The sequence below is a fragment of the Phyllosticta citribraziliensis genome (genome assembly GCF_038025025.1).
Source record: "Phyllosticta citribraziliensis strain CPC 17464 chromosome Unknown J3D65scaffold_15, whole genome shotgun sequence".
NCBI classification, from domain to species: domain Eukaryota; kingdom Fungi; phylum Ascomycota; class Dothideomycetes; order Botryosphaeriales; family Phyllostictaceae; genus Phyllosticta; species Phyllosticta citribraziliensis.
The window spans coordinates 594,718-621,410 of record NW_027117352.1 but is presented as its reverse complement, the minus strand read 5'-3'; the positions used below and the strand labels follow the sequence as shown (position 1 = coordinate 621,410).

General features: G+C 57.6%; 11 protein-coding genes across 11 annotated transcripts; 7 read left to right on the top strand and 4 right to left on the bottom strand.

Annotated features, from left to right (window-relative positions):
• Window position 1: 1 nt before the first annotated feature.
• J3D65DRAFT_688739 (apolipo protein O-domain-containing protein) lies at window positions 2–1,346 on the top strand (the record flags this gene model as incomplete). The annotated part of the gene is made up of 3 exons (XM_066803871.1): window positions 2–28; window positions 85–186; window positions 235–1,346. 3 exons carry the CDS (start codon window positions 2–4, stop codon window positions 856–858), a joined length of 753 nt encoding a protein of 250 aa, XP_066650343.1. The 3' UTR covers window positions 859–1,346.
• On the bottom strand, window positions 1,002–2,890 carry J3D65DRAFT_641840 (acidic chitinase). Its single transcript, XM_066801923.1, has 3 exons — window positions 2,628–2,890; window positions 1,628–2,555; window positions 1,002–1,555 (listed from the first exon to the last, which is right to left on the bottom strand). The coding sequence occupies exons 2-3, from the start codon at window positions 2,498–2,500 to the stop codon at window positions 1,193–1,195; spliced, it is 1,236 nt and encodes a 411-aa protein (XP_066650342.1). The 5' UTR covers window positions 2,501–2,555; window positions 2,628–2,890; the 3' UTR covers window positions 1,002–1,192.
• A 134-nt stretch (window positions 2,891–3,024) lies between these two features.
• J3D65DRAFT_164800 (uncharacterized protein) lies at window positions 3,025–4,260 on the bottom strand. Its single transcript, XM_066794197.1, has one exon. It carries the CDS (start codon window positions 4,124–4,126, stop codon window positions 3,212–3,214), a length of 915 nt encoding a protein of 304 aa, XP_066650341.1. The 5' UTR covers window positions 4,127–4,260; the 3' UTR covers window positions 3,025–3,211.
• A 95-nt stretch (window positions 4,261–4,355) lies between these two features.
• J3D65DRAFT_164780 (uncharacterized protein) lies at window positions 4,356–5,661 on the top strand. The gene is made up of 2 exons (XM_066794196.1): window positions 4,356–5,269; window positions 5,325–5,661. The coding sequence occupies exons 1-2, from the start codon at window positions 4,521–4,523 to the stop codon at window positions 5,650–5,652; spliced, it is 1,077 nt and encodes a 358-aa protein (XP_066650340.1). The 5' UTR covers window positions 4,356–4,520; the 3' UTR covers window positions 5,653–5,661.
• A 1,080-nt stretch (window positions 5,662–6,741) lies between these two features.
• J3D65DRAFT_641832 (cytochrome P450 52A12) lies at window positions 6,742–8,970 on the top strand. The gene is made up of 2 exons (XM_066801922.1): window positions 6,742–7,349; window positions 7,411–8,970. The coding sequence occupies exons 1-2, from the start codon at window positions 6,939–6,941 to the stop codon at window positions 8,605–8,607; spliced, it is 1,608 nt and encodes a 535-aa protein (XP_066650339.1). The 5' UTR covers window positions 6,742–6,938; the 3' UTR covers window positions 8,608–8,970.
• Window positions 8,971–9,649: 679 nt separating this feature from the next.
• On the top strand, window positions 9,650–10,264 carry J3D65DRAFT_672359 (membrane-associated, eicosanoid/glutathione metabolism protein; the record flags this gene model as incomplete). The annotated part of the gene is made up of 2 exons (XM_066803491.1): window positions 9,650–9,786; window positions 9,868–10,264. 2 exons carry the CDS (start codon window positions 9,650–9,652, stop codon window positions 10,262–10,264), a joined length of 534 nt encoding a protein of 177 aa, XP_066650338.1.
• Window positions 10,265–10,630: 366 nt separating this feature from the next.
• On the top strand, window positions 10,631–12,172 carry J3D65DRAFT_641826 (uncharacterized protein). Its single transcript, XM_066801921.1, has 2 exons — window positions 10,631–10,883; window positions 10,943–12,172. Exons 1-2 carry the CDS (start codon window positions 10,813–10,815, stop codon window positions 11,808–11,810), a joined length of 939 nt encoding a protein of 312 aa, XP_066650337.1. The 5' UTR covers window positions 10,631–10,812; the 3' UTR covers window positions 11,811–12,172.
• Window positions 12,173–12,990: 818 nt separating this feature from the next.
• On the bottom strand, window positions 12,991–15,191 carry J3D65DRAFT_163967 (uncharacterized protein). The gene is made up of 2 exons (XM_066794194.1): window positions 15,077–15,191; window positions 12,991–15,030 (listed from the first exon to the last, which is right to left on the bottom strand). The coding sequence occupies exons 1-2, from the start codon at window positions 15,095–15,097 to the stop codon at window positions 13,216–13,218; spliced, it is 1,836 nt and encodes a 611-aa protein (XP_066650336.1). The 5' UTR covers window positions 15,098–15,191; the 3' UTR covers window positions 12,991–13,215.
• Window positions 15,192–16,286: 1,095 nt separating this feature from the next.
• On the bottom strand, window positions 16,287–17,950 carry J3D65DRAFT_641814 (uncharacterized protein). Its single transcript, XM_066801920.1, has 2 exons — window positions 17,499–17,950; window positions 16,287–17,450 (listed from the first exon to the last, which is right to left on the bottom strand). The coding sequence occupies exons 1-2, from the start codon at window positions 17,847–17,849 to the stop codon at window positions 16,440–16,442; spliced, it is 1,362 nt and encodes a 453-aa protein (XP_066650335.1). The 5' UTR covers window positions 17,850–17,950; the 3' UTR covers window positions 16,287–16,439.
• A 167-nt stretch (window positions 17,951–18,117) lies between these two features.
• On the top strand, window positions 18,118–22,245 carry J3D65DRAFT_561954 (uncharacterized protein; the record flags this gene model as incomplete). Its single annotated transcript, XM_066797540.1, has 6 exons — window positions 18,118–18,342; window positions 18,407–18,433; window positions 18,479–19,470; window positions 19,518–21,296; window positions 21,344–21,895; window positions 21,921–22,245. 6 exons carry the CDS (start codon window positions 18,118–18,120, stop codon window positions 22,243–22,245), a joined length of 3,900 nt encoding a protein of 1,299 aa, XP_066650334.1.
• A 2,970-nt stretch (window positions 22,246–25,215) lies between these two features.
• On the top strand, window positions 25,216–26,426 carry J3D65DRAFT_641798 (uncharacterized protein). The gene is made up of 2 exons (XM_066801919.1): window positions 25,216–25,486; window positions 25,540–26,426. The coding sequence occupies exons 1-2, from the start codon at window positions 25,432–25,434 to the stop codon at window positions 25,986–25,988; spliced, it is 504 nt and encodes a 167-aa protein (XP_066650333.1). The 5' UTR covers window positions 25,216–25,431; the 3' UTR covers window positions 25,989–26,426.
• The last annotated feature ends 267 nt before the right edge of the window (window positions 26,427–26,693 follow it).

The following is a 26,693-nucleotide window of genomic DNA, read 5'->3' as shown; positions in this document are numbered from 1 at the left end:
CATGGCCTTTAGACCGCTCCTCCGGCAGGTGAGATGCTCCTGCACTCTACTCTACCAATTGGCATCCCGCTCACCACTTTCCAGCGCGCCGTTGTGCCGGCGACGTCCGCAATTCTTGCGGCCGGTCTCGCCCTATCCTCCGCTCGCTATGTGCACGCTGAGAGCCCCGAAAACCCATTGGAATCGGTTTGTACCTCCATGTGTCCAGGAAACGAGCTCTAAACAGTCCCGCAGGCACTCCGCAAGCCCATCTACGACGACTTCACCGCGCCGGCGCCGCCCAAGGACGAGCCCCAGCAGCAACCCGTCAAGACGCAGCCCTCCGCTCAAAAGCCGTACGCTCCCACGCCGACCGAGCGGCTGACCGAACAAGTGGCCCGCGGGCGGCTGTTCCTGCATGGCTACGCCGCGGCGGCCGAGGACAAGGTCAACAGCGGGCTGACGGAGGCGCTGCGGCTGGAAAACAGCTTCACGCAGACGGTGGCGTCGCTGGCGCCGCCCAAGGAGAGCGGCGAGCGCGTCATGCCCGGCGGGCTGTACGTGCTGGTGTCGGCCATGGCCGGCAGCATCGTCACGCGCAACCGCAACATCCTGCTGCGCGCGTCGGTGCCCGTCGCCGTCGGCGTCGCTGCCTCGTACGCCCTGCTCCCCCTCACCACCCGCAACGTCGGCAACCTCATCTGGACGTACGAGGAGCGCTACCCCGCCCTCGCCGAGAACCACCTGCGCATCAAGGACCGCGTCACGCGCTTCGTCGAGACGGGCAAGGCCCACAGCAAGATGAGCGTCGCCATGTTGGAGGAGAAGATTGGCAGCGCCAGGGAAACCGTCGAGGACTGGGTCAAGAAGGGCAAATAGGCGTGTCGACGTGGCTGTAAAGAAAAGCATTTTATTTGCAATAGATTCCTGGCGAGATCAAGCGTCCGGCGTAGAGGCATCGAGAGGTCCCGGATGTGTACAACAGCAGCAGAGTTCGTAAATATTCCATCCAATTTACCAGCAGCCGTCCGTGTGGCACTATCAGTGGCTCGGTATCGAGTTCAAGATTCACACAGCAGGGAGAAGGCAGACGGCTCCACGACAATCCAAAAGCATCGAGAAAGATTTTTCAAATAAAACACGGCTATAATTAACCCAAACCAAAACATGCCAACCCATCAACGCCCTCCCCTCTCTCAACCCCAACCCAACCCTACTCCCCGGGAAACCCATTCCTCAAATTATCAAACCTGCTCTCCGGGTACACCAAACAATTCAAACGATGCTCAAACTTGGCCTGGTTATAGCCACCCAGGGTCGTCGACACGTGATTGATGAGGCTCTCGTCGCCCAGCTTGTCGGCCGACGACTCCCACCACATGGCGCCGCCGAGGCGCGGGCCAGACGGGGCGCCCGGGTCGGCGTCGTGCGGGCGCAGCCCGACGATGTAGTTGATCTTGTCGGTGGCGGCGTGCTTGTTGTCGTACGAGATGATGAGGTGGCGGGAGTTGTCGTGGCAGTAGCTGGCGGCCGCGTCGCGGTCGTAGTGCTCTACAGCGCCGGGGAGGGGCAGGGCCTGCGTGGGAGTTGTTAGTTGTTAGTCGGAGAGAGGGATGCTGGGTGGGTTGGATTGGATGAGGGTGTGTACCTTGTAGTCAAAGACGCCGTTCTCCCAGGTGCCTTCGCCGACAGGCGTCGACGGGTGCCCCAAACCATCCGTGCTGCCAAACGCGCGGCCATACAGCGGCATACCGTAGACCAGCTTCTCGCTGGGCACGCCATGCTCGACGTACCAGCGCACGGCCTGGTCGCCGTTGAAGGGCGTGCAGTTGGGGTTGTTATGGCAGGGGAACAGGTTGGCCTGGTGGCCGGCGACGGGGTCCCAGCTGCCGGCAAAGTCGTACGCCATCAGGTTGATGAAGTCGAGGTAGCGGTCCATATCGGCCAGGTGCAGCTTCTGGTAGTTTTGCGGCCCGCACGGCGCCGCGATGGTGAGCAGGAAGTGCGGCCGCTCGTACTGCTGGCCGGGCTGCGCGCGCGCTTGCTGGAGCTGGTGGACGTGGTCGGCGTAGCGGTCGAGCTCTTCTCGCGTCTCCTTGAGCAGCAGGACGAGGTCACGTGCCTGTTCGTCGGTTTGGGGGTACTCCCAGTCGATGTCGAGGCCATCCAGGCCGAGGTCTTTGAGCAGCTGGACGGCAGACTGGGCGAAGCGCTGGCGGCCGGCGGGCGTGCTGGCGGGGACGGCGAAGTTGGGCGAGTAGGTCCAGCCGCCGATGGACAGGAGGACCTTGAAGTTGCGGTTGCGCTTCTTGTGCAGGAAGAGCTGCTTGATGCAGCCGTAGACGTTGTTGCCGACATCGTTCCACGAGTCGGTTGGGTAGTGTTTCTCGACGTCGGACCACGAGTCCGTCATGTACCTGCGTCGCCCGTCAGATTGGTTTGCGGGACGCGGGTGAGGGGCGGATGGTTGCTTACACTTCGCCGCTGTCCGGTCGCACGTTGGCAAAGGCATACAGGGCATGGGTCAGCTTGTCCGCGGGGAGATCTTGGGGTTGATGGTTGCGACCGTAGATTGCCTATCAAACGTCAGGACATGGCTGGTCGAGAAGAGAGCACTGCATATGTGTGTATGCGGAGAAGGCACACACCCAGTTGACAAAGTACGCCACAGTTCGGTATCCATGTCCGCCACCCATTGTTGTTTGAGACTGTGTAGGAGTCGAGGGACGAAGGAGTGGTAGTGATAGTTGCTGGAGTTTCCGTGACAATGATATGTTGGTAGAGGCTAGATATACGGCGAGGAAAAGTACAAGGGCGGCCAACGCGATGAGCCGTCGTCGAGCTGATGGCGGTGACATGGTCTGGAGTCAGAATTGTGGCGCAGCATTGGTTGAAACAGGAAAACGGACGGCCTGCGCCACTTTAGTGGACCCGCTCGAGCTGCTCCTGTATGGCGTAGTTGTACCTGTGTAAGACCAGGAATGAGGTGAGGACACGAGGCTGTATGTAACCCTTCGAGAACGACCTCGACGTAACACAGGCATAGGAATGTATATCATTTGTGCCAGCACCAAATCCAGTAATCCCACGTAAATCAATCAGCCGCCCATTCGGTTGCCTGCGTACCAGACCTCGACGCGTATGTTGCGCCACTTCTTTCAGTCGTCTCCATTGGTGCTCCAAACGCCGCCTGCCATGCTTAAAAAGAAAAAACCAAGTCTGACGGCATCTTCTAGGGACGTGTGCCACCCACGTCTCTCCCTTGTACCATCTCGCTTGAGCAGACTTCTGGATTCGGCAGAAGTCTTCTATACGCCTCGTCCGTCCGCGTTTCCGCGTCACGATGCCGGAGAAATGATTGTAGTTTGGCTCCACGATCACCCGTGATGGCGTCTTGCTTGACTCGCCTCAGGTCCTTGCTCGTCTGCGAATGGACCATTTCCCTCCGCTCCACCAAGGTATGTCCAAAGTTTCCGGCTCGCGTGACCTGCGCGATGCCGCCCAGCGCGGCGAACATGACGATGAAGGCCACGAATGCGCCGTTGGAGACGAACAGGGGGTGTTGCTCGCTCTTCTCGTCGCGGCTGTACCACCGCTCCCAGTCTTCCCAGGTCGCATTCGCCGTAGGATCCTGCCCAGGTTTCCACTGCGGCCTATCGTAGTCCGGTACTGTTATGGATCTCATCGCTCCCCATCCTGCGCCGAATCGGTCGTACGCGCTGCGCTTGACCGGGTCTGACAGGATGTCGTGTGCCGCGACTACGAGTCGATACCGTTCGAGGCGGGTGGCCTCCGGGCATGCTTCTGGATCAACGTGCAAAGGGGTTGGGCGGTCCGGATGGTAGATCTTTACAAGTTCAAAGAAACGGCGCTTGCTGTAAGGTGCGCCTTTTCTGAGGCTGAGGATTTCGTAGGGTGTCGGTTCCCTAGCGGTGCCAAATGTCTTGGGCCATGGAAATGCATCGTGACCTTTGGCAAAGGCGCCGTGGTCGGCTGCAATGTCGGCGTAGGCGCGTGCCCAGGTTGGGTGTGGTCGGGGTCGACGTCGGTTGTGTGTAGATGACGTACTCGATATTTGCGGATTAACGGACAAGGAATTGAGGCAGTTGTAGGAGCAGAGGAGGACGGTGGGCTTTTTGAGGAGCATGTTCGCATGGCACGTCTTCAGAGCACATGGCTCACCCTGCTTTGAGAGAGGAAAGGAAGAGTAGAAGAGGAGGGGAGGTGGGGGAGTGGCGCACAGTGGAAGAAGATGGTGCGGAGGGCACCTCAGCCTGCGATTCCGGACCGCATCGACTGCGGGCGGGCAGCTGAGGCGCCCCAAGTCAACAAAGTCGTGGCCGCGCTGCGAGCACTTGTGAGGCAGATCGCCCATCAGCAACGCGACCAGCATCAACACCCAACCTCAAGACACGACTCGCCCATGTCTTTCGTGCTCAGCATCCCGCCTTGATATTCTTGTGGTTCAACGATACAACACCATGCTCTCATAGCCTTCAACTGTCGCCAGAGGGATTTGCAACCTCGAAACCCAGCACGCAATGGCGTCTCTCACCCCGAGAAACCTCACCTCGAGTCAATCGGCACTAGGATGGTTCAAAGCAACCACTGGAAGCCTCAGAGATGTCACGCAATACAAAAATCCAAGTGGATCTGCTTCGTTGGAAGATGCCGCTATGCGATGCATTCTGCAGAATCTCGATGCTCTTGACTACAACCACCTGACGTGCCTGCCCTGGACAATAAGGCGGAAACTCTGGGCTGAGGTGAAGCGGTTACGTCTCAACTCGGTCAGAACATGGCAAATGTTTGTGCGAGCGTGCTCTCACGAGCAAGAGGGTTTCCAGGACCACAAAACAATTTGCATCGGGACTTTGGTCTTGCCTTCAACGCTCAAATACATTCTCAAGCAATCCAACGCACCACGATTTGAGTGGCTGGCCCACGTCGCGCTCCAGGACTCGAGACTTCCCAGAGGATACTGGTGCACAATTAAAGAGCTTTCCAACTTGGCAAGCCTACTTATTTACAACGCGGCTCGTAGTGAGCCAGCCGACACCACTGAAGTCGATGACCGAGTGATCAAAGCATGGTCCATCGCAGCAAGAGAAGAAGGCGCATTTTCCAGACTGCGTGTGCTCCACATCCACGACAATAGGCTTGTTACCAAAGATTCCCTGCTCTTCCTAGCATGTTTGCCTTGTCTCAAAATCTGCCACTTCATGGACTACAATGAATCTCTCGAGGAGGTCAGCAGTTTCGGTGACGACTGGTGGGACCGTTTTCCAGTGTGAGAGGCCCGCTCGGCCGTTTGCGTGTGAGCCATGAGCTAATGTCCGAAATAGTGACAAGGCCAGGGCAGTCGACCAGGAGTGGAATTCAGTGTCAATGGCGTCTCGTCTAGGGCTTCAGTACGAAAAGTGGTTTTCGTCGAAACTCTTGGCCGACTCGTCGAATTCTGACACGGACGCACTTCCCAGAATGTTTCTCTACGATAGAGGCACTGTTGCGCTCAAGGCTAGGAAACATCTATGGTTGTTGCGCAACGCCAAACAACAGGACCACAAAGAAGCCGACATTGCTTCCGCCGGTCAGCCTGAGCGCAAGAAGAGGAAACTCCGCGTCACCAAAGAGAAGGACATTGGAGATTTGCTCGGCCAAATGGGAGGTTGAGTCATGGTTCGATATTCGCTAAACATTTGGATTACTATTTGCCTCCATTGATATTCTCAGGACGAGAATCCAGCATGGCCAAATCTGACGCATGCTCGCTGGCGGCTTACCCTGTCGAATGGCAAGCACGTGGGAAATTCTCTGGGGTTCCGGTTCATGAGCTCCTACGCTGTCAACACTGGAGGACCCTCGAAATCGCCACGGCTGAAAAACAGCTGGAAGGCAATGACTGCAGACTATCGACTGTTGCCAACTTCTCGACGTCGGCCATGACGGTGTCTGCATAATACGTGCGAGAGGAGGACAGCCGAAGAAGCCAAGGGCGACACGGATCTTCTCCAGACTGATTCACAGAGTCAAGAGAGGCTGCGAAAGATGTGCCGACTCCGAATGTTTGGGCGTCTCACTTTTGCATTGACTGCGCATTGTCAATAGTAATCGTGAATGGCAACCTGTCTTGCTCGCTTCCAGCGATTACTCTCCAGCGATTACTATCCAGCTCGCTTAGAGGAGAGATTTGCAGATTTGCAGGCTACTGTAGCAATGATGAGCATGATGAGCATGATGCATTAGCAGGAGACGAACTTGAGGCGGCGGTGTTGGTCCTTTGAACAAGGTGAACAAGTGATGTCACTCGGCCACGGGCTGCGCGGTTCCGTCCCGAGCCGGAGGAGGTAACAATGTCGCGAGGCGTCGAATGGTCCAAGTGCCGTGCTCGACGCAGGGATCCGGATGCTCGCACTGGCAGAGATGGTGGCATGCTCCGAACGAACGGAAGACGTGCAGGACCACCGACCAGCGACAAGGTGATATCAAAGCGCCGCCTCCTCAGTGGCCGCGCAGCTGCATCGTTGCCCGAAGCAGCAAGTGGTATCCGCTGACATGGCGTGGCGCTGGAATCCTCCTGCAGGGCGACGACCCAATCTCGTCGCTGCTGGTCGGCCTTGACCCCGCAAGCCTGTCAGTTCATGGCGGGATGCTCCCAAGGCGGCAACATGCACCCAAGTCATTCGCGTCAGACGGCTCAACGGCACGTTTCTTCTCCAGATGTTCTACGTCCGTATAAAGCCGTGGTGCTTGCTCGGCAGCAACCTTAAGCGCGTCGCTTTTTGGGTTGAAAAACCTCGACCCAGCCCTGCGGCACCGCCAGTCCGCACCTTCCCATTTTCCATTTTACCTTTGGCCTCGACAATACGAACGCCTCAACCTACACCTCCGCCATACACCCCAGCTCACCCACACCGAGAACACTCCTTGTCCCTGTCGCCCACGAGGCCGAGCTCGCCATGCAGCCAACCGCGTTCCTGGGCCTGGGAGCCATCGCTGCTTTCATTACAGTCAAGTTCCTCCTCCATTTTCTGCGAATGGGCCGCAACGCCATCAAAGCGAAGCAGCTCGGCTGCCAGGAGCTTCCATTCTTCAACCCTCTGGACGTGACGGGCTTCTGGAACGTGTACGGCATGATGAGCGCCGACAAGGTCAAGGCAGTGCCGCAGCTCGTCCTGCAGCGGTGGCACGATATCAGCAAGAAGCTGGGATACCCTGTGGGCGCCATGCGGCTCAACGTCGCCGGAGACACCATCATCTTCACCAGCGAACCAAAGAACATCCAGGCGATGCTTGCCACAAAATTCAAAGACTTCTCGCTTGGGCCCCGCCGTATCGACAACTTTGAGCCGCTGCTGGGACATGGCATTGTGAGTTTTCAGCTCTGGTCCCGCTAGTCTGGTGTGCATGCATGAGCTCACAACCAATCAGTTCGCGGCGGATGGCAAGGACTGGGAATACTCTCGTGCCCTGCTGCGCCCCCAGTTTGCGCGCGAGCTAGTGTCAGATCTCGACTTGGAGGAGGTCCACATGCAGAACCTGATGAAGGCGTTGCCCGTGAACCCTGACGGCTGGACATCCGTGACCGACATTGGGCCTCTCTTCTTTCGCCTGACGCTCGACTCGGCAACCGAATTCCTCTTTGGCGAGAGCGTCGACAGCCAGCTCGCGGCGCTTCCCGGATACACTGCACCCAAGACGGCGGCGCCCGAGCGTGACGAAAAGGCCTTTGCCTATTCCTTTGACAAGGCCCAGTGGTACCTCGCCCAAGGCGCCCGTCTCGACACCAAGTACTGGCTCATGCACACCAAGACCTTTAAACAGCATTGCTCCGAAGTCCACGCCTTTGTCGACTACTTTGTGCAAATGGCCCTCTCGCGCGAAAAAGGCGCCGGAGCCCCAAAGACTGCCAACGGCAAGGACAAGTACGTCTTTCTGAACGCGCTCGCCGATGAGACGCGCGACCCCGTTCTGCTCCGCGACCAGTTGCTCAACATTCTGCTGGCGGGCCGCGACACGACGGCCTCTCTGCTATCCTGGACCGTCTGGCTACTGGCCCAACACCCGGCCGTGTGGAAGAAGCTGCGCTCGGTGATCCTCGAGGACTTTGGCTCGTACGAAGACCCGTCAGAATTATCCTTCTCGCGCCTCAAGAGCTGCAAGTACCTACAGCAAGTCATCAACGAAGTCCTGCGCCTCTACCCCGTGGTGCCGCTCAACTCGCGGCGCAGCATCCGCGACACGACGCTCCCGCGCGGCGGCGGGCCAACCGGCGACGCGCCCATCTTCGTGCCCGCCGGCACCGAGATCAACTACAGCGTCTACGTCATGCACCACCGCACCGACATTTGGGGGGCCGACGCCGACGACTTCAAGCCGGAGCGCTGGGAGGGCCGCCGGCCCGGGTGGGAGTTTCTGCCCTTCAACGGCGGCCCGCGCATCTGCTTGGGCCAGCAGTTCGCGCTGACCGAGGCCAGCTACGTCCTCGTGCGCTTGCTGCAGCGGTTCGACACGGTCGAGGGCGTCGGTGTCGATAGCCGGCCTGTCAGGCACGGGCTGACGTTGACGGACGCGCCGGCGGACGGCGTCCGGGTCCGCTTGAGGGAGGCGTCGACAGCGGCGGCGTAGCGGGCCGCCAGGCTGGACGCCTGGGCAGAGGCATTCGTCGAGTACTGCGTGTGCTTTAGCGTGGGGTGGTGTATCTTCGTTGTCTTCGTTGTTCTGGGCATCATCGTCTTCCCCCCGTCCCCGGCGGGCCGCTGCGCCGCCGCTGCTGCTGCTGCTGCTGCGCAGTGGGCCCTCTTGCTCACTTGCCGCGTCGTGGATTGGCCCTTCACTGGCTCCTTTGACAGATATGTCCTCATCTGGCTTACCTTTGCCCTCCTCTTCTGCTGTCTTCCCGGCGTGCGTCTGCGCGTCCGCCGTTTTCTGTCTGTGTTCATACCTTCCGACGTTCAGTAGTAGCCAATCAGAGAGCATCCCTAAGTTCCTACATACGTACATGCATGCGTGCCTATTTGCCTGTTTGTTCGCCTGGCGTTGAGTAGTAAGGTAGGGGCCTGTTGAAGTGAGAGATGCTCCCCACAACTCGCCTACAGAAGAGCCCATCTTTCTCGAATGCTCCCTGCCTGTCAGTATATCACCTACCCGTCACAGCGTACAAATTCCTGTCAGCCACCGCTTTTGTTGAGCGTGGGTAACCAGAAGAGTATTACTCCGCCGTTGCACAACTTGCTTCATGCTGTGTCGCTTTTCTCGAAGGGGCAGGGGAGTGAGAGGGGCATGTTGGTGGTATCTTACTGCTAGGGGAGGTGAGGTGAGGTAAGATACCTGTATCCGCCCTTGGAGCTGAGAAACGAGTGACATGACGGCCGAACCGACGCTATGTTTTGGGGGTGCCGTCGGTGGGTTTGGCGGCTGTCCAGCGGCGGCCCTTGCATATATAAATGAAGGGCGCTTGGTTTCCTGCTTAATGGTAGTCTGCTCGCTCATCGGAAGTCCAGCTCTGTGCTGCCTGCTGCTGTGCTGCCGTACTGTATATCGGTGTATTACTCGATTCGCGTTCGTTCGGGCCGATCATACATTGCGCTCGCCGACGTCCTTTCTTCTTCTTCGACGCACGATTCTCGTCACGCATTTCGGCGTTTGAGTTGCAGGGACAGAAGACAGGATGGCGACGCGCGGCCTCGACAAGCTCGGCCTCGGGCTCGCACTCGCACCCGTCACGGCGGCGTGGAGCGCGCCGTTTGTCGTTTACCTGGCGCTGCTGAGCAACCGCATCGTGTGGCAGCGGATCAAGGGGAAGACGTGAGTACACAGTGGTGCCCTCTCTTCTGCTCTGCTCTCTCTATCAGGACGAAGGAAGCTCACCACTGCACAACAACACAGCTACATGGGCGACCGCAGCAGCAAAGCACCATCTACGTCTACCCCGTCCCCCCTCTCCTCCGACGCCTCAACACCAACGCCCCACGCACCCGAAAACGACGCCCTCTTCATCGCGACCCGCTCACACGCCAATTTCCTCGAAAACGTGCCGCTCGCCCTGACGCTGGCGGCGCTGGCCGAGCTGAACGGCGCCATCAGTCGCCGAGTGCTGCACGGAGCGCTGGCGACGCTGCTGGCGCTGCGCATCGCGCACGTCGAGTTGGGGCTGCGGAGCCACTTTCGCGGGAGGAGGAGCGCGGGGTTGGGGAGGGCGCTCGGGTATTATGGGACGCAGGTGTGGTTGTTGGCGGTCGCTGGGTGGGGGGCGTGGGGCGTGAGGGGCGTTTGGGGGGCGTAGGACGGCCTTTGGTGGAGGGATTGGTGAAGGGAGGAGGAGGTGTCCGTGGCTGTAGATGGTGGATGCTGTGGTGTTGAAAGAATTGAGACGGGCCGCCTGGGTTAAGCTGCGGCGATGAATGAGTGCTCCCTGAGCGCAGCTGTCGCAGTGGATGGATGCTCCCTTCAGCGTAACTGTAACAGGAGAAGAATGCTCTGCGAGGAGGTCTGTCGCATTTCTTTCAACACGCTCGTGGTCCGTCCAGTGTGGGGACTGGGGAGACATGGAGGGATCCGCCGTCGATCGCCAAGCTCGGGGCCCGTGACGTAATCGCAATGTACATGTAGTGGCCTCAGGCTAGTGCAGCCCAGCCCTACCCTGCGCCGGGGACGACCTAACTGCTCCTCCAGCCTCCACGACTCTTCATCTTCTTCCCCTACTCAACCCCCCCGCTATTGCTCCACAGCTACCACCTATCTGCGCCCATCCATCTCCACCCTCATCTTGACATTGTCCACGCGCCTGCCAGGTCCAACCTCTCAGCACCACGACACCCGACCACAGCCATCATGTCGAACGCTCCCACGCTGATCAACCTTCCCCCTCCTCCCTCGGACCCGGTTACCCCGTCAGATGTCCCGTGAGTTCTTCTTCTGAGGACCATGATTACTATCGCCAGCTAATCTCAACTCACTCCAGTGGCACTCCCAACTCCACCACAACCTCCATGTCTGAGCTGTCGACCGTCGCCATCAAGGACGGCCACCGAGGCCACTTGCCCCACCATCATCAGCAGCACCCACTCGAAGCTGAACGCGCCGACCGGATATCGCGACTTGCCGGCCTGGAGCGCGTCGGCGTTGCTGGCGGTCGTCCCTCAAATCTCAACCCTTCGTCGGCCATGGGCGGCAGTGGCGCCATCCCTTCGGGCCCTCAAACACAAGGCTACTTCGACGCCAATAACCAACCTCAGCTCGTGCGCGAGCGCAGCACAGTGGGATCGGCATCGGCCACCGGATCCGTCGGCGGTCGTACCACCTGGGCCAGCGGTAGCGACGTTGGCTACGACCCCTCGATCGCGGACCGCATGAGCGAGGACCAAGACATGGACACGAGCAGCGTCGGCGGCTTCAGCGACGAAGGCGCGCCCTCACTTGTCGGCTTTGGCGAGGGCGCCCGCACTCCGGCTCGCACTGCGTCCCACCTGGGCTCGCCTGTGGTCGGTAAGGCCAGCACAAGCGCGTCTGCCGTCCCTCCATACCTGCGCGACCGCCCCGACTCGATGCAAAGCAGCGGCGCCGGGGGCTCCGTGGGCGGCTTCCAGAGCAACATGAGCCAGGGCCCACCAAGCCCCATGACGGGCGTCAGCGGCACCGAGGCCAGGTCTGGCGCCAGCACTCCAAGCACCGAGGCGCAAGTTCGCGACGCTCAGCGAATCGACGGCATGACGTATGACGCGGGCGACACCACTGGCAGGGCGGCGCCCCTGGAGCAGTCGGCGTCCGCCGCACACGCGGACCGCTGGCTGGATCGGCAGGCGGAGCGAGAGCGTTCGGAGCGGCCGTAGCCTCGTCGACCCTGACTCCAGTCTAGCGAGTGGTCGCCAGGAAGGATTCGCTCTACGCCACGGCCACTCTCCCCCTTTCTTTTCGTCTCGCCCCAATTCTCTCTTCTTTCCTTGCGTACTGTACGATTCGCACGAGTTTGATGCCCCTTTTCCTTACTCAGGCTTCTTGGCTTGACGCGCACGCTAGTCTTTATACCGAATCACGACGAAAAACTTCTGTGGCGGGCTGCTGCGGGCGCGAATGTGCGCGTGTACAGGGCGGCAGAAGAGGAACGGAAGTGTGCAAGTCGTTCCCTTGCTGGGACCGCGTGGGTGGCGGCGGCGACGGTGGTGAGCCGTCTGTAGCGCATGCAATGCTATCAATGCTATGCGATGCTATGCTGTTTCTTTCGCTGGCTGGTGACTCGTCCGTCCGTAACGTGTTCACTGGATTCACGACACTGCTATTATGTGCTGCCCAGTAGGACTACCCGCGTGTACCGTACGACTACCTACCTACGTGCAAGGGGACTACCCACGAGGGAGACTACCGTACCTTACCCAAGAGGACTACGCTGAGGTAGGACTAGATAGGTACACGTATCAACTAAGGCATTTCCCACCACCTGGGTAGGCAGTCTTGGTGCGGATATTGAAAGAGGAGGGAAGGCGAGGGCACACTGTGGGGACAGAAGAAGGGACATTGAAGAAATTTGCGCAAACAAGCGCGGTGTCGACACGGTACACGTGGGGAAGCAGTGGGCTTTTCCTTGGGGTAATGTACCGTAGGTGGGCACTCAGCAGCCAGCTTCCTCTCCCCCTCGACCTACAGTAGGGTGCCGACGCGCGGCTTCCAGAGATTTCGGGCAAACAACGCCGTTGGATGCTCCCTCCCCGTGCCTATTTTCCCTATCCGTGTCCCTCTCCTGTTGTTGTTCTCCAGAGCACCCGTCACCAACATCATCGCTCGCCTGCATTCTCGCCACGAAAGAATCTTTCTCTTCACAAGATCACCTTTGCCGCCGCGCCCACGCCCCTAAGAGCTGATTTTACTCCCTTTTTCTTTTTCCCTCACAAGCTCCCTGTTGTCTGCCCACCGCCTGCCGCCGCCATGTCTTTTGATTTTGTCAGGCCCGCCAGGGCTACGTTTGGATCGTCCGTCAGCGGGGTATGTCACTGATCTAACTCTACTTCCTGAATATTGATGGGCAACATGCTAATGTCAGGACTAGTACGGCGGCAAGTCCACTTTTTTTGTGTTGCAGGAGTATTGTGGTTGTGTCTTGGGGCGGCGGTGTTCGTCCAGGTCTTTCGACATTGGAGCGACAGTGCCGGCGTTGTATTTGAGAGCATCGGGCACAAATTCAGCGCACGTAGTCCTCGAGTCTTTGCGCCTCCACTGTGCAGGCCGCACGTACGCAAGTGTTCAAACCAAAAAAACTACTTGCGGAACATCCTCGCTCTTCAGCAGGCTGTATACCATGTCTCTTTCCCACGGTCCAGAGTAGATGCCGCTCCTGGCCTCTTGCGCTACTTGCTCCAAAGTGTCAATGCAATTCTCCACATCAGATCCCGTCTCCTTGTCGTCTTCCCCTTTCAACGTCTGCAACAACGGATCCCTGATGCACGGACTCAACTCCCAGCCCATCCTGAGGTGATGCTGCCACGGCTGCATGGCCAGATACACATGCGCCAGCAGCGCCAAATCGCCAGCAGGAAGCGGCTCGTTTTCTACGGCGCAGCCCTCGCGCTTGTGCGGGTCGTAGCGGTCTCTGAGTTCGGTGAATCGACCGCCACGAGCTATTTCGGACAACAGCTTCCTGCGCGTCGACACTTGGCGGATCTCGGACTGCAGCTCCGCGGCCGCGGCGATGCCCGGTGGTGCGGCCGTGGAGCGACGGGGTGGGTCGAGCGGCTTTTCCCACTTGCTGAGCAGCGCCTGGATGTCGTTTGCAGTTGATGAGGCGCCGGGCTCTGCTGACGACTGGAGCTGGGAGCTCTTCAATTTTTGGACGAGTTGGCGCACAGTAGAGAGGAACTCGCACGACTGCCTGAGGTATGCAGATGACTGGAAGTCGTGCCGCAGAATCTTCAGGAGCTCCCGCACAGCTGGAGACTCTTCGCCAGAATGTTCGCGAAACACCTCGTGCAGCGTGGACTCCAAATTTCCTTCGCGGTCGAGCTCAGCGAGAAAAAGCAAACTGCGCTGTTGCGCTTCGAGCATCCACTGGCACACAAGAAGCTCACTTCGGAACTTGTGCAGCGGCTGTCCAGCCAAGTGCTCCTTGTAGAAAATCCACGTCAAGGCCGCCGACTGGAGTCTCGCGGTGGCAGGCGTCGTATGCGTCGCGAAATGGTCGGGACGCCGAAAGAAGTCAGGCGTGAGCTTGAACTCGTCCGGGCTGCCCAGAAAACGGCCGAAGACAGCGCCCTTGCGTTCGAAGCACATGAAGTTGACCAAAGCGAGCGCGCGGCGGACCGAGTACTCGTAGTACTGATCCGTGTCCAGCGCAAAGTTCCAGGCGTCGCCGACTCGCGAGAGGCGCATCAAGACCTCGTGCTTGGTGATGTGCTTGAATTTGAACTTGTCCTTCTGCGGGTCGAGATCAAAGGGGTTGGTTCCGACGGCCAGCGCAAACCACACGAAGATCTTCCACGGCATGGCCAGCTTTTGCGGCGTGATGCCCATGTCGATGCCCACGGTGATGCGCGTGTCTTTGGCCCACTTGTGGAACTCGCCGTGGGTGAGGTCTTTTGCTTGGTCGAGCCGGAATCCGAGGGTCGTGGCGGTCTCCATCCATGGCCGGAAAAGGTCCTTGGGTTCGCTGACGTGGAATCTCCGCGGTTCCAGTGCAATCTTCGTTTGGCTGGTCATCCACGACGGCATGAGCTGACAGCGATTCAGCCTCTTCTCGTCCCAGTCTTGCGCTGTCGGTAGCACTGGATCATCTTTCTTCTGGCGGCCCCAGAGCTTCCAAAAGCCCCCGTGACGGAACTTTTGCGTGTCCATTTGGTAGAACTTGGGGGGAGCAGTGTCATGCCAGAGTCCGGGATTTGTGCACACTATCGTCGGTGCAATGACAAGAACTGTGCCGGAAGACGGATCCGGGTAGAAGGAATAGAATGATCTTAGTTTGTTCGGCACGGACCGGTAAAGCTTGTAGTAGATCCATATCGCCTTGCACAAGATGTAGATCTGTACCACGCCAGTGAGCGTCAATGGTACGCTGATATACGTAATCTGGAAGCCGTCAGCAGATTTTCTGGTGAGCTTTCGAGATGCTTACCAAATCTGGTCCGCTGAGCATGGCTGTCTGTTTACGAGATTTTCTATGGCTGCAGAAGATGTTCAGAAATAGTCAGAGTAGTGGTACCTCGAAGTAAAGAGAAGCTCCGATGCGTAAAAGTAGCTCGCTGAGAGGAATACATCGGTCTCCCTCTCTGTCATGCAAGACGGGCGGGTCAAGGTAGCATGGAGTTGCCAAGCTGGCACCTGACTAAGTACCATCTCGTCCCGTCCGAGTGCTCGGATTGGGCCACGATATCGGCCGTGGAGACGACTGAGCCAAACATGTCAATCGCAGAATGTTCTGTATCCGGGATCGTCCGCGCCTTCGGCCTCCATGGTTTACTTGAGCGATAGTTTTGTACCTTGAAGAATTGAAGAATGAGCGCACACATGTCGAATGGAGCCGTGAGGTGTTGAGCGAACGGGAAAGGAGCGGGATATCCACGCGCCACGCGCCTCCCCCACATCCCCAGAAAAAGCAACGAAGACAAAAGAAAACATCATCACCGTGCCGTCTCTCAAAGTGAAGCAAACAATGCAACGACATTGCTCTTGACCAGACGTCGTTCAAATCTTCCAGAAAGTCTTAGGTCGCTCGCTAGTCCATGACCCCTGAGTTCCGAAAATGGGACGAAGAGATAAGTGGCGCGGCAGCGAATAAAGAAATAAAAAACAGGCTACGCTCCGTTTCTTCTATTTTCAGGGGCCGACTTGCAGCCCCGCGAGAAACAAATCAGTGGCCGAGAAGGACTCAAAGAAAAGGGCATGCCTGCAAGCTGGAAGCCCCTGTGAGCATGCAAACTTACCGCGAAAAATCCTGAACCATCCCGGTCGTTACCAATGCCAGGCACTCTCTTCGCGCCACGAAGCCCTCAATACCCGATTGGAGTCCAAGCAGAGCATCCGGAACCAGGGAAACGGGACTCCACCTTTGCTAAGTTGCGTCAAAATAAGTACCAAATCAGCTCTAGGGGGCTCTTTGCTGCTAACTTATCTGCCAAATTGTTCTCTTCCACCTGAATGATGATGACAGAGGATAAATTGGACACAGCTCCCGCAACAAGCGCACTCGCTTGACGCAGTGTGCAGCAGCGAAGCACCGAGGCATGCTTGCTGTCCTGAGATGTGCGTTGTAGAATCATGAAGTCGCCACAGAATGGAGAGGACTCAAAGACTTTGGGAGAGACGAATACGATATAACAGAGAAGATTTGATTCCGAAGTTGCGTACTTTGGAAGCGCCGCCTTGCAATGTACATTTTACCGCCAAAGAGTAGGGTATCCGTAGCAGAGCGACCAGCCCAAAACAAGACTTTTACGTACAACAGCGAGGCGAGAGCGAAGAATTCATGTACACAAAAGCTATTGTTCAATCTGCTCTTCCTTGCCTGGCTTCGCTTTGCCAGACAAGTAGCGGCGAAGGAGATTTTCCAGACTGTCTGGCTCCGAAACCTCCTGGTGCTCTTTCCAGAGGCGTCTGAGTTCGAGCAATATCTCAAAGGCAATCAAAAGGATAATGATCCATTCGAGGGTATGTCCGTGTTTCTCCTCGAGGCGAGAGCTCAAGACCTGAGCAATCTCTTGGGCGTACGTCAGCTTGTCGTTGAGTGACTTGATGCGTACCGAAACATCAAGGGCGCGGCCGACTTTGGTGTAATAGTCCTCGAGGCCCAGATCGTGACGGCTGTCCCAGAAGAGGTCGGGAAGCGCATCGGTTAGCTCCGAGTACAAATTCAGCTGCGCCCGGATGTTGAGCAGCTCGCCTGTTTTCATCAGGATGAAGCGCCGGCTGAATCGCAGCCTTGATCCTCTTGACAGTACCGTCGGGATGTTGCGTGTCGATTCAAAGTAGTTGTTGAGCAGGCCTTCGAGCACGGCGAGTTTGGTCGAGCGCGCCAAGCCAGAGGAAAAAGCAATCTTGGCCAGAACTGCGTCGACCTCGTGCGTGGGAAAAGATTGGCCTTCCAGATGAGCCGTCAGCGCGGCTGATCGGTGGTCCTCTTCTGCCCCGCTGGTCCCAAGTACGATCGTATCGCCCGACACGTCGCTGGTGCTTGACCGTGGATTCTCGATGTATGCCATGTCTTCAATCTCCATGTCGTCTAGTTCGGTGCCTTCGGCGGCGGGGACGAGTGTCTTGTTGACCAGTCTGAATGCTACCTTTTCCTGGATGTTCCAAGCGACGACGGTTCCCGATGGAAAGATGAAGAGGTCCCCGGTGTCTGTGCTTTCCAGCGCATTGTTGACACGTATATGGACGACTTGAGGGAAAAGTCCAGTCTGATAAGGGTCTAGCTCATAGCCTTCGCCCTTGACCAAGTTGAGGACTTTTTCAATGTTGTACGATTCCGCGGCGCAGTATGCTGTGACTTTCTGTCGACCTCTTAGCATGGGGATGGGCCAATGTCAGGATATTCCTACCTTGGTCTCCATGTCTCGTATTCCCGTTCTTGCCCTCAATCTCTTGCGCTGTGCTTCCACGGCAACTTTTCGAAGCGTGGATTTCTCCGGACTTGAGGTTCTGCTTCGCTTTCCATGGTTGATCGGCTTGGACTGTTCCTCAGGCGGAGTAGGATCTTTCGATTCGGGTTCAATTTGCTTTTCTTTGGATCGGGTGGAATTGGAAGAAAAAGGGCGGGCATCCTTGGAGTATTGTCGACGGGAGACGCGGTGCAGAGCAGCAGGGCCGTAGGACTGGATGGAGCGCGGTCCCCGCAAAGTTGCGGCGCTCAGTTTGGACCAATTGAAGGCATGGAAGCGAAAAGACTGCATCGCCGGGTCTGAATGACGGGTTTCATCGGGGGCGGAGGGTGAGACTTGGCTCGAAAGTGAAGACAGAGGAAAAGTCGCGGGAGATACGTCAAATGTCCAACCATCCGAGCGCGCCGCGCCGCCCGTGTCTCCGTCTCCGCGCTAGCCAGGCTAGCCGGCCACGGGCTTAGTCACGTCCCGCCGCAACTCACGTCGTCATGCTAGCATGTCCACGCCCCCATCGACTTCACAGCTGCCAGACGACCAAGGCGTGGACCATGCCCTCAGCATGGCTGCGCAACCGAATGGACACAACCCCGACGATGGCGCCGCCAATCTCGACGAGCGCAGCACCGTCTCAGAGGTCAGCACCGCCGACCACGGCGAGTCCGAAGACGACGACGAAGAGGATGAGGAGCCCAAGCTAAAGTACGACCGCCTCACTGGCTACTTGGGCTCTGTATACCGCAATGGCGATGCTACGAGCAGCTTCTTGGTCGGTGGGGACAAGATGGTATGAATCACCAAGCGCCCAAGTCCAGTCGCGCCAATATGTTGAGATTGCTAAGGTCGAGTAGATTATCGGGACTCACAATGGCCATGTGGTAAGTTTGAAGCTTCCAATGATTGGACGAGACTGACGGTATCAGAATGTCCTCTCGCTCCCCTCATTCCAGTCGCTGCGATTCTATCGCGCCCACTCTGCCTCCATCACGTCCGTTTCCGTGTCTCCCTTTCCTCCGCCAATGCCGGATTTTAGGGCCGAGCTCCCAACAAGATCTGCTACGGAACCTCCCAATAGAGCGGTAGAGCAAAGAGTCCCAACGTCGGCCAGCGTCAACGCGGCGGGAGCTGCGAGGAACCAGAGACAGATGGTGCCCTTGCCAGCCACACCATCGAACTCGATATACGTCGCGACCTCGTCCATAGACGGTCAGGTCTGTGTGTTTTCGTTAGTAGATCCAAAGGATATTATGCTCAGGAACTTCCGGAGACCTCTCAATGCGGTTGCTCTCTCACCCGACTACAAGAGCGACAAGCAATTTCTATCGGGCGGTCTGGCAGGCAACCTCATCCTCACTCAGGGCGGTCGAGCGGGTGTGAGTGCAGAGGCAAACACAAATAGCGCTGCTGCTGCGGCTTCCGGATGGCTCGGGTCTATTGGACTTGGATCAAACACGGGAAAGGATGCTGTACTGCATTCTGGAGAAGGCACCATCAGCACAATCAAGTGGTCATTATCCGGCAAATACGTCGCTTGGGCAAATGAACAAGGCATAAAGATAATGCGATCAAATGTCAAGCTCGAAAGCGCAGATGCCGAGCTTGCGTGGAGACGAATAGCTCACGTGGATCGGCCCTACCACGGCCAATGGGAAGACATGGCTGGCGTTTGGAAAGCAAGGCTCGAATGGGCCGACGATCAAAAGCTCGAGTCTGATGGCGATGCCGTTTTGAGCAACGGCTTAGAAAGGCCATCTTCTGCAAGTAAACCCGGATCCAGGCCAGGTGTATCCCGAAAAGAGAAACTCTTGGTGGGATGGGGTGACACGGCGTGGGTGATACATGTCGACCCAGGGGGAGTTGGAAATGGCAGGCATGTTCCAGAGAGATCTATTGGACGTGCGGACATTATACACAAGTAAGTTTTCTATGCCGGGAAGAGTCACAGGCTAACAATCCGCGTAGACTTCGTTTCGACGACTGTATTATTTCTGGTTTATCGCTTTATACCCCTTCCATTCTGCTTGTTCTCGCATACCGCACCCGGGACGACGACAATAATCCGATTGCCTCTGCGGCCCAAGAGGCGTCATCGCCCAAGCGCGGCGTGCACCACCGCAATAATGGCATCCAACCCGAGTTGAGGCTAATCAATGCCAAGACGTCCGAGGAGGTGGATGTCGACACCCTGACTATTAGTCGTTACGAAACCCTCTCTGCGAATGACTACCACCTTAGCACGATGTACGTCCCAACGTTACAAGCTGGTACATCGGCTCAAAGAGGCGCCCTCGAAGCCATTGGTGAAGGTCTCTGGGACGCCGGCATGAGTGCCCGCCGCATCTTTAGCTCTGGCGCCAGCATAGTCAGCCTGACAAGTAGCGGCGACACTGCAAAACCACCATCACGCGGCTCTTCTGCGCAAACAGCCGTTTCGGCTACAGCGAAACCCGTGGTACTGAAGGGTGCTCAATCCGTAGCATCGACTGCGGGTTTAAAGATTTACATCCACAGTCCCTACGACTGCGTTATTGGATTAAAGCGCGACCTCGCGGACCACTTGACGTGGCTTTTGGAGCACAAAAAATACGACGAGGCATGGGGTTTGGTCAACGACCACCCAGAGGCCATTATTCCTCACGCGATGCCTGTTGAAGATGCTTCGAGCGTCAGCAGCCCTGCCTCGACCATCAAACGACAGGGCAGCATGGTTGACTTTTTTGCGGATGATTCATCGCAAACAACACTCTCGGCTGAAAGAATACACAACTCGAACGTGGAAAAAGAGAAGCGCAGGATAGGTGATCTATGGCTGCAACAGCTGGTGGATGTCAAAGACTGGAAGACTGCGGGCAAGGTTGCAGGCAAAGTGCTTGGGACTTCGTCGAGATGGGAGCACTGGGTCTGGACGTTTGCGCAGGCTGGCCAGTTCGACGCTATCACGCCTTACATCCCGACCAAACAGCTACATCCCCCGCTCCCCTCCATTGTCTACGAGATGGTCCTCGGCAACTACATTATTCGAGACCGCCTCAAAGTAAAGGAATTGCTGGACCTCTGGGAGCCGGAGCTTTTCGACACCAAAGCCATCATTTCTGCAATAGAGGGTAGGCTGAGCTCGGGAGACGTGCGCGAAGATTCCGTCGAAGATGGCGAGAGAGGGAGAGATTGGCGCATTTTACTCGAATGCCTGGCCAAACTCTACATCGCGGATGCGCGACCAAGAGACGCTCTCAGCTGCTACTTTCAGACTCAAAATGCTGAAGCTGCCATGTCTCTCATCCGCGATCATCGCTTGATGAGCGCTGTTGCCGATGACATTCCTGGCTTCATCATGCTCAGGGTTTCCAGGGAGCAAATGAAATCTGCTCCCCTCGAGGAGCTCGAGGAGGCATCATCGGAGGCTATCCAGCTGCTCATTGATGAAGCATACCAGGGAATCGTTAGTCCGCACGCTGTCGTCGAGCAGCTGCAAGAAAAGGGGCTCTCCTATCAGCCCTTCCTCTTCTTTTACCTTCGCTCCCTGTGGAAGGGAGAAGGTGCAGAAACTCAATCCCGTGGGCGTCATGACCGTCTGGTGCACGAGGGCAAGGCACTTGTCGAAGACTTTGGAGATCTCGCGGTGGAACTTTTCGCTGAATACGACCGACCGCTGTTGATGAACTTGCTCAAGTCATCAGAGAGCTACGATTTCGAAAAGGCAGTTGCTGTGTGCGATGCCAGGCAGTACATCCCAGAGCTTGTGTAAGTTCCCAACAATAGCAGGCCCCATCACCTTCTGACCTTTGCAGCTACATCCTTTCCAAGACTGGCCAGACGAAGAAAGCCCTTTTCCTCATTATCGAGAAACTCGGCGACGTCTCATACGCCATTTCCTTTGCCAAGGACCAAGATGACCCTGACCTTTGGGATGACCTTCTCGACTACAGCATGGACAAGCCACACTTTATCCGCGGGCTCCTCGAAGAAGTCGGTACAGCCATCGATCCAATCCAACTCGTTCGCCGCATCCCCGAGGGACTCGAGATTGAAGGCCTGCGCGACGGCATCCGGCGCATGGTGCGAGAATTCGAAATTCAATTCAGCATCAGCGACGGCGTGGCCAAGGTGCTGCGAAGTGAGGTGGCGCAAGCCATGGACACGCTGCGCGCGGGCCGACGGCGCGGCGTCAAGTTTGAGGTCGTCGACAAGGCCGCCGACCACGTCGACGTCTTTGTCAATCCCAAATCCAACTCGATCGCGGCGCCGGCGTCTGACGACAAGAAGGCGCAAATGTCGCCCGAGGAGCGCGCGCAAGAGGAGCACCGCGCCAAACCGGGCCACTGCGTCGGATGCCGCAAGGCGTTTGTCGAGGACGGTAAGCTTCAGCCCACACACCCATTCTCTATCTCTCTCTCAAAACACCCCAAACTCACACTCACCTCCAACAGAAAAAGAAACCCTCATCGGCTTCGCCTGCGGCCACGTCTACCACCTGTCGTGCCTGCTCGAAACGGAGCGCTCGTCGGCCGAGCACCCCACCGACCACGACCCCAACTCGAGCGCCACGGCGGCGGCCGCGCTGCAGGCGCAGTTTGCCGCCGACCCGGACACGTCGAGCCGCAGCGTCGGCGCCAAGGTGGCCCACGCCCATTTGATTCGCAACGCCATTGACCGCGGGTGTCCGCGGTGCGCGGAGGTCAAGGATGATTGAGCTCGGCTCGGCTCGGCTCGGCGCGGTGGTGGACAAGCTGGGTAGGTGGGTGGAGAGTTGGGTTGTTTGGTATCTTGGTTCGTTTACGCATGCGAGTCTAGATTTTCTTCTTTTCTATTGCCCTGTCTTGTCGTCTTTTTGCCTGCATAAGTGCATTGGAAGGAGTGAGCGAGTGAGTGGATGAATGGGCGAGTCCGTTGTGCTGATCAGGGGTCAGGGGTCCCAGTAATCACGCTCGGCGTGTCTTGTACAGTACTGCACTGCCGGCGTGTGCCCCCCTGCGGACAGGATATTTAGGTCGAGGAGAACGATGGCCGCGTCAAGACGTTTGGAGAGGAGGTGAGGCTTTCGAGCAGCAGTGGCAGTGGCAGTGGCAAGTAACAAAAGTCAAACGCATGCATCTCATCAAAATTTAGCCAGCCAGCCAGCTAGCTAGCCATCCATCCAGGCGGCGTGCAACGCAACGCAATCAACGCGACGATAATCCGCAAGACACTTTTTTTTCCATCTCTCTTTCCTATGAGGTGAGACAGGTCCACGCATCGCATGGCATGGTGTTCCATTCGTTGCCCCCTCGACGCCACGCCACTTCGTCGCTCAGGTACCGCACCGTACCTGGCACTCAGGCACTCATGCAGGCATTCCTCGGCGGGAGAGACACGTGCGGAGACATTTTCGGAAAACACCTGCCAGCCAGCCAGCCCGCCAGCCCGCCACGCATAGTTGATTCGAGGTCGACGGTATGGGTGCATGCGAAGCGGCCGACGCTTGCGGCGAGCAGCGCGCGCGCAAGAAGTGTGTCTCTCTTTGTCTGTGTCTGTGGGTCTGTCGACACGCCGTCTGATTTCTCTGTTCCATCTGGCGTTCTCTGCGGACAGAGCAGGAGAAGGAGCAGGACCGGCTCAAACACTCGACTTACATGTCCTTGACTGCCTAGCTCGCCTCTTAGTCAGCCTGCCCCATCAACCGACGGAAAACTTACCCAGCACTCTAGTCATCCCAGCTCGAGCCGCAAACGCACCTACATAGCTGAGTAGGCCGACCCGACTCCAACACGCGAGCGAGCAAGCGAGCAAGCAATGGATCGCCGCCGCGCTGCATACCTCGCGTGCGCAAGCATGTATGCACACTCCCCGCCATCTTCTTTCTTCTTCTTCTCCTCTGCACCTGCCTATCGCAGGTCCCAACGCTCGCTGATTGGCGTAGGTGTGTGCGTAAAAGACCGGATGCGTTGGCGCGCGCGTTGCATGCCTTTCGTAGAATGCTTGCTGTGAACGTATCTACATAGCGAGATATATGCGAGAGGTTGGTCAGTTGGTCGATAAGTGAGACGGCGAGTTTGCGCGGGTGTACTGCATGTATTTGAGGACCTCGATCTCCGCCCAGCCCACATCACGGATCAGCGCTCTCGCCACTCATCTTCCCACTCATCTTCCCCAAGACCACCAACCCATCTCACGACCAAGACCCCTACAGGGATAATCCCAACGTCCCGCCAGCAGCATCCCTGATAACATTTACAAGATCACCCAGGGCAACCAACTGGACGCCCGGCCCGCGCGGAGCCGCAAAGCTTGTTTCGACTGACGACAGGCACGGCGCGACGTGACCACACATTCCCATCGCGGCCGACCAACTCAGGTAAGAACAGACCAGTTGAATAATCTTCCTACACCTATCTATCCCTCATACACACCATTACCTCCACGCCATCAAATATGCAGACTGACAAAGTAAAAGTGCCAGTATGACATGCAGACGGGAGAGAGAGAGCAACGACAAGTCGACAAAAGAAAGATCAAAAGAGTGAAGCAAAGCCGCCCCAGGGACCAACAAAGCCCTTAAACATACAGAAAAACACCTAACAAACCATCAGGAAATCCCGTGCCCACACGCCATCAACCAGCGGGCGAAAATGTTGTCGAGGGGATGTAGAGGGGAAGGGAATGACAAGACATGTGACAAAAAGGTGCTGGGAGAAAAAGCGCAACAGTGCAATCGAAAAAGTCGGCAGACGGGGTATCATGCTGGCAAAAAGAAACAAACCTGGATCTAAATGGGAGTCCGAGGCGAAGGGCTGATTGCGGAAAGCGAGAAAGCGAGAGAACGAGACAAGAAAGTCCAAAGTCCAAGTTGGTCTTCCAAAGCGGTCCAAAGCAGCACTGAACGAATGACTGCGGTCGGAGAAAAGAGTGGAGTGGTGTGGAGGAGACATGAAGGCGAAAGACGAGGAGTACCGAAGTGATCTGACTTCCATCTGGGGCAACAGCGACGAGGCCTCTCCAACCCGTAGGAACTCAACGGAGACAGACCGAGAAGGAGCAGAGAGCCGGCGGCTACGACGACGTCGGGCGGGAAAGAAGGTTTACATTTTGCGCCGCGTGGGAAAAGAGGTTGAACAGCAGCATCTCAACGGCTCAGTCTCACGTTTTGTCAGACGGGATTGATGGGCCGGGATAGATGACGTCAGGGCTAGCTCCTCCCGTGGTGTTGAGTTTCTGACCTGAGCCACACCCGCCCCGACTTCAGCCTCTCATTGATGTTGCCCCCACGTCAAGTCGCACGTAGCAGCCTTGGCCCAAGATTCCAGATGGGCAAACAGGCGGCGGCACTTGACGTGAAGCGGGGGTCAAAGAGGCGGGCGAGCACAGGCGCCGCAAACGCAGGCTGGGTGGACAGGCCGGAATGAGGGTTACCTGTTACCATTAGGTAGTGAGCTTGTTCGTAGTAGCGGAGGACAAGCTGCAGGCCGTGGGCGTGGACGGTGCCGGCGCAAGGGTGTGGGTGTGGGTGTAGGTGCAGGTGGCCCAGCCCTCCCTGCCGTCAGGTCTTCCACCGCGTTCCGCGCCCCCTGCACACCCCAGGACAGGACAAGGCGAGTGCTACCACCTTAGCATGCCCTGCCCTGGTGCCCGCCGACGGGACAGGCGCTGCCCGGCTCGCATAAAAGCTTCCTACGGCCCTCTTCTGCTCCTCTCCTCTCCTCTCCTCGTCACCACACTCCAAACAATATCGCGATCCATTGGCTATACCACCCAATCCTCTACCCAGTACGTCGCCAACCGCCCTCGTCTCTCTGCCGGTTGACGTGCTAACCACCACTCTACAGACATCCAATCCGCTGCATAATTGCACATTGCTCTGCGACATCGGTCACCTTTCCAACTCTCAATCAACACCGCCAACATGTTCTCCAAGTCCATGGTCGCCCTGGTCGCCGTCGTCGCCATGACCGGCACTGGTCAGTCCTTTTTCCTCACCTCGCTCTACCATTGACTGACCCTTCTGCCCCAGACGCCTTCAACCTGTTCGCCCGTCAGGCCGTCACCGAGACCGTCACCGTCACCGCCAGCGACTGTGTCCTCTCGAGCAGCTCGTCGGCTCCCACCACCGTCCCGGCCTCGTCGACCACCACGGTCGCCGTCACCAGCGCGTCGGTCACTCCGGGCTCGCCCAACACTCCCATCACCTCCGGCGCCACCACCGAGATCGCGTCCTCGGGTGCCTCGCTCCCGACTCCCGTCACGGGCGCTGCCACCACCGAGCCCGGCGAGACGTCCACGGCTCCTGCTGAGTCGACCACCGAGGCCTCTGGCTCCGTCCCCGCCACGTCTGCCGGCAGCGCTTCTCCTTCTGCTTCGCCGTCGTCCACCATCGTCCCGTCCAACGGCGGTTCGTCCATCGAGATGAACAGCGCCATGGCCGCCCTGATCGCCGCCGGTGTCTTCGTTGCCCTTGCCTGAGCGCCGGGCGCATCGTGACTCGCACTGCTTCTTCTCCGTCTCATTTCCTCACAGGTTCAGCATGGTGTGTGGGAGGGATGCATGGAGTTTTGATCGTCAATGACCCAACATGGGTTGCACGCTTTGATGGAAACGGTGGATCAAACAATCGGGAATCGGAATTCTTCGGGGGTTTTTTCTACTACTGCTACTACACGGTTCTACTGCTTTTTTAATCATGGTTCCTTGCCTCATCACAGCTTCTTCTTGGCTACGGATGGGCATTGGGTCGATTGCCGCTATACCACTTGGGCGATTGACCGCAGCTTCTACCAAAAACTTTTTTCTTCTCACTTTACCATTTCTTCTGTTTCGTCTTTTGTTTCGATGATGCGACGATGACAGGGTTTCTTGTGTCTAGGTTTAGCTGAACATGCATGGAGTCGTCTCTTCCACCTACTCACTCAGTCACTGACTTGACTGCCTTGCCTGTGTCTTCACAACGACGACAAGAACTTCTCTGCCCTCCTCCGTCCTCCTCCCCTGTCTTGCCCTTGCCTACCCTGCTCTGATCCTTGGCACGCACGCATGCATGCAACCCTGCAGCCCATGCAACCACCGCAACCAAGCAAGCTTAGCGCGCCCACCCCTGCGACCGGACCGGCTGTCCTTGCAGACGGCGATGTGGGCCGCTGCGCTGGTGTGGTGCCACGGCGCGTCGGGGTC

Excerpts from the sequence above, each read along its gene's own strand:
- J3D65DRAFT_641840 (XM_066801923.1), bottom strand. The coding sequence starts at position 2,500 with ATGCCCTGTATGCCTTTGCCAACGTGCGACCGGACAGCGGCGAAGTGT. Across the intron at positions 1,556-1,627 it reads ACGGCGTCTTTGACTACAAG|GCCCTGCCCCTCCCCGGCGC; the intron begins GTACACACCCTC and ends ACTCCCACGCAG.
- J3D65DRAFT_164800 (XM_066794197.1), bottom strand. The coding sequence starts at position 4,126 with ATGCTCCTCAAAAAGCCCACCGTCCTCCTCTGCTCCTACAACTGCCTC.
- J3D65DRAFT_164780 (XM_066794196.1), top strand. The coding sequence starts at position 4,521 with ATGGCGTCTCTCACCCCGAGAAACCTCACCTCGAGTCAATCGGCACTA. Across the intron at positions 5,270-5,324 it reads TGGTGGGACCGTTTTCCAGT|TGACAAGGCCAGGGCAGTCG; the intron begins GTGAGAGGCCCG and ends TGTCCGAAATAG.
- J3D65DRAFT_641832 (XM_066801922.1), top strand. The coding sequence starts at position 6,939 with ATGCAGCCAACCGCGTTCCTGGGCCTGGGAGCCATCGCTGCTTTCATT. Across the intron at positions 7,350-7,410 it reads CGCTGCTGGGACATGGCATT|TTCGCGGCGGATGGCAAGGA; the intron begins GTGAGTTTTCAG and ends ACAACCAATCAG.
- J3D65DRAFT_641826 (XM_066801921.1), top strand. The coding sequence starts at position 10,813 with ATGTCGAACGCTCCCACGCTGATCAACCTTCCCCCTCCTCCCTCGGAC. Across the intron at positions 10,884-10,942 it reads GTTACCCCGTCAGATGTCCC|TGGCACTCCCAACTCCACCA; the intron begins GTGAGTTCTTCT and ends AACTCACTCCAG.
- J3D65DRAFT_163967 (XM_066794194.1), bottom strand. The coding sequence starts at position 15,097 with ATGCTCAGCGGACCAGATTTG. Across the intron at positions 15,031-15,076 it reads TGCTCAGCGGACCAGATTTG|ATTACGTATATCAGCGTACC; the intron begins GTAAGCATCTCG and ends GACGGCTTCCAG.
- J3D65DRAFT_641814 (XM_066801920.1), bottom strand. The coding sequence starts at position 17,849 with ATGCAGTCTTTTCGCTTCCATGCCTTCAATTGGTCCAAACTGAGCGCC. Across the intron at positions 17,451-17,498 it reads TACGAGACATGGAGACCAAG|AAAGTCACAGCATACTGCGC; the intron begins GTAGGAATATCC and ends AGAGGTCGACAG.
- J3D65DRAFT_641798 (XM_066801919.1), top strand. The coding sequence starts at position 25,432 with ATGTTCTCCAAGTCCATGGTCGCCCTGGTCGCCGTCGTCGCCATGACC. Across the intron at positions 25,487-25,539 it reads CGTCGCCATGACCGGCACTG|ACGCCTTCAACCTGTTCGCC; the intron begins GTCAGTCCTTTT and ends CTTCTGCCCCAG.